At 53.1% G+C, this 5,454-nt stretch overlaps 1 protein-coding gene across 1 annotated transcript; it reads left to right on the forward strand.

Moving 5' to 3' along the window:
- Positions 1–3,418: 3,418 nt before the first annotated feature.
- On the forward strand, positions 3,419–5,056 carry LOC142831271 (uncharacterized). The gene is made up of 2 exons (XM_075941193.1): positions 3,419–4,269; positions 4,465–5,056. The coding sequence occupies exons 1-2, from the start codon at positions 3,720–3,722 to the stop codon at positions 4,959–4,961; spliced, it is 1,047 nt and encodes a 348-aa protein (XP_075797308.1). The 5' UTR covers positions 3,419–3,719; the 3' UTR covers positions 4,962–5,056.
- Positions 5,057–5,454: the final 398 nt, after the last annotated feature.

Here is a 5,454-nt window from a genome sequence, read left to right on the forward strand (position 1 = left end):
AACTATGGTTTTGAAGCAAAAAGGTCAGTTCTTGACACGTCTTTTTTTGTTGTTGAAATAAAAAGGTTAATTTTCCATTTTGACATTTCCAGTTTCATTTTTTAAATATTTTTTGTTAAACATGTTCAACATTTCTACTTTTCCCCCTTTTTCAAGTAAGAAATTTGGAATGTAAAATTGTGCAGCAGAAGGGAAATGCCAGCTTTTTAACAGCTCCACTGGTAACTGGTAGGCCTAATGGCAACACCAGGAACCCCTCATTCAGCCAGTGAATATCAGCAGTGCAGGGCCAAAGGCTATGGCTGGCAGTAGGGTGACTGAAAAAACCAACAGATGGTCTAGTAGCACTTTATAGACAAACAAAACATGTCACTGGTATCATGAGCTTTCGTGGGCACAGCCCACTTCTTCAGATGAAAGCTCATGAGCCTATCTAGGTGTACCAGTTAATTCGAATTAAGGGGTTTTTCTCAGAGTACCCCTTCTATACGCGGCAAGTTAAATCGGGCTAGTCAATTTCCAAAATGGCGACCAGACACGACTATGCTAATCAAGCGTGGGATATTTAAATCCCGGGCTTCATTAGCAACTTCAGTCACCTTCATTTGCCTCCCTAGTTCGAACTAGGGGGCAGGTGTAGACGTACCGTAACAGACTAACTCGGCTATCCCCTGAAGCAGTAGGATGACAGTAAGGAGAGAACAGTACCACAGACAGCAGGAGGAATGTCAGCTAAAAGAAACCACAGAAAGATATTAAAAAAATAGTCAGGCTGCTGTTACTGTGGAGCTGCAAGATGCCAAGAGTTTCTCGTAACAAACACACACATTTGTGTTTGTGGCACCTTCTTCCCTGGCTCTGTATCATCAACACACATACAACATTTTAAAAACAAAGAACAAGACCAGAAATGCGATTCAAAGGAATAAAAGAACTAAGAGAAACGCAGAGCCTTGTGGCTTGTAATACGCTAACCCCTGCGCCATGTGGGGAAAGAGGGAGGGAATGAGATGAATTGAATATCAACAAATCATTAGTAGAACTTTAAGAAGAAGAATATTGTAACATACAGCTGTGTGTTGATCCGCTCAGCACTATTGCCTGGTAATGGTGGGACCTTTCTGCTCCAGCACCCTTGGGACCTGAGCTGTCCCAAACCCACAGGGTGCATCTAGACTGGCAAGATTTTGCGCAAAAGCACCTGCTTTTGTGCAAAATCTTGCCTCCTGTCTTCACTGGCTGCGAGTATTTGCGCAAGAGCACTGACTTTGTACTGTACAAAATCAGTGGTTCTTGCGCAAATACTCTGATGCTCCCGCTGAGGGATAAGCCCTCTTGTGCAAGTATTCTTGCGCAAGAGGGCCAGTGTAGACAGCCACGTTAATTTCTTGCGCAAGAAAGCTCAGTGGCTAAACGTTTCCATTAAAAGTATTTGTGCAAAATCATGCCAGTCTAGACGCAGCCACTGAGTTTGCTGCAGCAGGGAAGGTCTGTGCTCCCCTTTTGGCTGTCGTCCCCGATCCCTGCCGGCCCTACTGTCCCCAGCCCTGCCAGGGCCACACTTCTCCCATATTGGCCTCGACCAAGGCTGCACTCCCGAGCACCAGTCCAGACTGCTCTCCTGGTTGCCAGCCTTCCTGTGCTGGCCCCAGCATCTGGCCAGCCGGGGCCTTTACAGCCCCATCTATTAGCCTCATTTAGCAGGGGCACAGTAATTAAAAGGGGCTTTTCTCCCCCTCTCCCTTCTTTTTCTGCGGGGTTTGCCCATGAAAGCTCATTCTACCCTCCCTCTATTTCTATTTTCATTAGTCTCTAACGTGCCACAGGACCACTCTTTTTTCCAAGTTCCAGACTATCACAGCGACTCCTCTGGTCCCTCTCGTTGGTTTTTGGTTTTGACCCTCTTCTGCGGCATGGCAGCTGTGAGCATTTTTGAATAATTAATATTTTCCTGTCAGATGCTCTGTGCTACCAATGCCCCACTTATGTCTCTGTGAGTTTATTAGCTTTGCTGACACAGAAACCCCAGCTGGAGACCTACAGATAAGCATCTATTTGCCTGTATTTGCCCACATTGCTACAAATACATTCTGGGAGAAAAATAAGAAAACGGTACTTAAAAATAATTGCATCAATTTCCTGAATAACCAGTTTCCAGGGAGTCTTTAACAACTGAGATGTGTAGGCTTTGGAGGGGGATGTCTCCCTATGATATTATTTTCCAGGAGTATCCTATAGAAACCTCACAAGTTAATGCTACAGTTACCACCCTTAAAGGTCCTTTGTTGTAGCAGTGATACCACTAATCTGTATCTGAACAGACAATGGTCCCTACAGAAAAGCGATATTCAGTTACAATGTTTACTTGGGTATCAGGGGCTGGTGATCTGCTGTTCTCTGTCTCTCTTTATTGCAGGCCTCTCTTCACTGAAATCCCTGCGAGTTCAGTCAATGGAACTGTAGGTCAGTCTGTCCTCCTGTCTGTCTCCTTTCAATTCAGTTGTTCTTTTTTCAGTGGCATTGCTGTAACACCCCGATGCACTCACCATCTAGACAGCGGCTAGCTGCTCTGTCCCTGCTGTGGGATTCCCACCCGCTGCTCTGGTTATAGTTACACAGATCTTGCATACCAAGGCCAGGCAGAATTGTTGCACTACCTAGATAGAGTCACAACTCTCCCACACTTGCCATCCCATTGTGCCCTGACATCAGTGTATATTGGTGCAACTCACATTGTGAGTCTGTTTTCTGAAGTTGCATCACAACATCTAAATAGCCTCATGGCTTCTTAGCTTCCCTATGAGCTCAGCTTGCCCCATGATTTGGCCTGTCCTGCAGATTTCAGGCCAGTATGGCACCGAGAACTTGAACTGTGGATGGAGTGGGGGAGAGAGACAGAGCACAGACCTGTCAGGGGACAGCTGCTGTCACTCAGATGTTTTGAAAAATCAATAAACAGAAGCACCAAGAGTAGCGAGCAAGAAGCAAGAGCAGATCCACTCACCGTCTGAGCCATCTGCAGCAGGATAAAACAGTGACGAAGGCAATGCCGTGGAGACGGGAATCCTTCTTTTCTCCTTCGCTGTCTGACACAGGACAGACAACATGCTGGGTTTGTATTTCAGAAATTAGTACTCAGAGAGCTGTACATACATGTCCCACAGAGGATCCCCAGTCAGGCATTTGTGTTAATATCAAATAGGTGACAACTGCAGGTAAGATGCCTCAGTATTAAGACAAGCTGTGGATATTAGGAGACAAATTTTCAGCCAAATTGAAACCAACCATCCGGGAGCTTATTTTCATACACTTGCTGCTGGGATCTCTAAGGGTATGTCTACACTAGAAAGTTAGTTCGAACTAACGGACGTTAGTTCGAACTAACTTTCCTATGCGCTACACTAGCGCTCCGTTAGTTCGAACTTAATTCGAACTAACGGAGCGCTTAGTTCGAACTAGGTAAACCTCATTTTACGAGGACTAACGCCTAGTTCGAACTAGCTAGTTCGAACTAAGGGCTGTGTAGCCCTTTAGTTCGAACTAGTGGGAGGCTAAGGCTTCCCAGGTTTCCCTGGTGGCCACTCTGGCCAACACCAGGGAAACTCTATTGCCCCCCTCCCGGCCCCGGAGCCCTTAAAGGGCCACGGGCTGGCTACTCACTTTGTGCCAGTTGCAAGGCTGCCAGCACCCGTGCCTGCACAGCCTGCACCTGCCACACCATGAGCCAGCCATCCGAGGGCTCCCAGCCCTCCACTGCTCCCCACGACCAGCCTGGCGGCTCCCGGGAGCCTGCCCGGGGGCGCACAAGGCGGGCGCCCGCCTGGTCAAGTGCGGAGATCGTGGACCTCATCGAGGTTTGGGGGGAAGCCTCAAATGTCCACGATCTCCGCACTAGCCACCGGAACGCGGCCGTCTATGGACGCATGGCTGCCAGCCTGGCCGCCAGGGGCCACCAGCGCAGCCGGGAGCAGGTGCGCTGCAAGATTAAAGACTTGCGGCAGTCCTACTCCCGGGCCTGCCTGCCAGGGGCTGACCCGGAGGCCTGCCCCCACTTCCATGCCCTGGACCGCATCCTGGGGCCTCATGCCGTCCCTGCCCCCCGGGACGTGATTGACCCCGGGGCAGAGGGACCGCTCCTGGACACCGAGGAGGAGCAAGAGGGCTCTGAGAGCCAGGAGCCTGCTGCCAGCCTTCCCAGGACCCGGGACCCCCGAGGCACCCCACAGAGCCGCTCGCCTGCATCATCAGAGGCCGGGGAGGCGTCCACCTGTGAGTACCCTCGTGTTCCCCTTATGTGTACGGGGGGCTGGGGCGAGAGGGAGCCCCGGGACCGTGCGCCTGGGCCTTGCCCACCACGGAGCAGCAGCTGGGGATCCTGCAGGGGCCCTGGCCTTGCAGAGGGGAGCTGGGTTTCACACACCTGGGCCCCTGGGGTAATTGACCGCTGGTCTTCTTGCACCACAGCTGCAGCACCGGGGACTGCAGGGCGCACCACACCGCCTGCAGCAGCCGCCCGCGCCCGGGCAAGCAGGACAGCCAGGAACCAGGAGGACTACCAGAGGCGGCATCTCCGGTTCCTGGACCGACAGCTCCGTCTCCAGGACCACTGGGTCCAGGAGGACCTCAGGCTGCGCCAGAGGAGTCTGGAGGCCCTGGAGGAGCAGGGCCGTGCCCTGCGAGGCCACCTCCAGAGCCTGCTAGACCGCTTTCCATTTCCTCCTCCCCCTGCTCCCCCTCTTGCTCCCCCTCTTGCTCCCCCTCTTGCTCCTCCTGCTCCCCCTCTTGCTCCTCCTGCTCCCCCTCTTGCTCCCCCTGCTCCCCCTCTTGCTCCTCCTGCTTCCGCTCCTGCTTCCTCCACACCCCCTGTCCTCTCTGCCCCCCCCTCCACAACCATTCCCCACCGACGCCCCCGGACCCGCAGTGTGGCGAGACGGGAGAGGCACCCAGACTCCCACCCCTGAGCTTTCCTTTCCCTTCCTCCCTTCCCTCCCCTCCCCTCCCAGCTCCCTCGTCCCAGGTTTCCCCCTCCCTTCTCCCACCTTCATTCCTCCCTCCCCCACCCCAGTTCTGTGAAATAAACAGACGTTTTTGTTGGAAAAACAGGTTTCTTTATTGTACAGTAGGTAGGGAGGGGAAAGGGGAAGGGGGGGGTAGGGTGGAAGAAGGCCCCGGTGGGGCATGCAGGGAGAGGTCAGTCCTCCTCCTCCTCCACCTGGAAGCTCTCCCGCAGGGCTTCCCGGATCCGGATGGCCCCCCGCTGGGCTTCCCGGACGGCGGCGGTGCGGGGCTGACCGTAGTGTCCAGCCATGCGGTCAGCCTCAGCCATCCAGGCTGGCAAGAAAGCCTCCCCCTTCCGCTCACACAAATTGTGGAGCACACAACATGCCGCCACCACGGGAGGGATGTTGTGCTCGGCCAGGTCCAGACGGGTGAGGAGGCATCGAAAGCGGGCTT

Source organism: Pelodiscus sinensis, chromosome 13, assembly GCF_049634645.1.
Source record: "Pelodiscus sinensis isolate JC-2024 chromosome 13, ASM4963464v1, whole genome shotgun sequence".
NCBI classification, from domain to species: Eukaryota; Metazoa; Chordata; order Testudines; family Trionychidae; genus Pelodiscus; species Pelodiscus sinensis.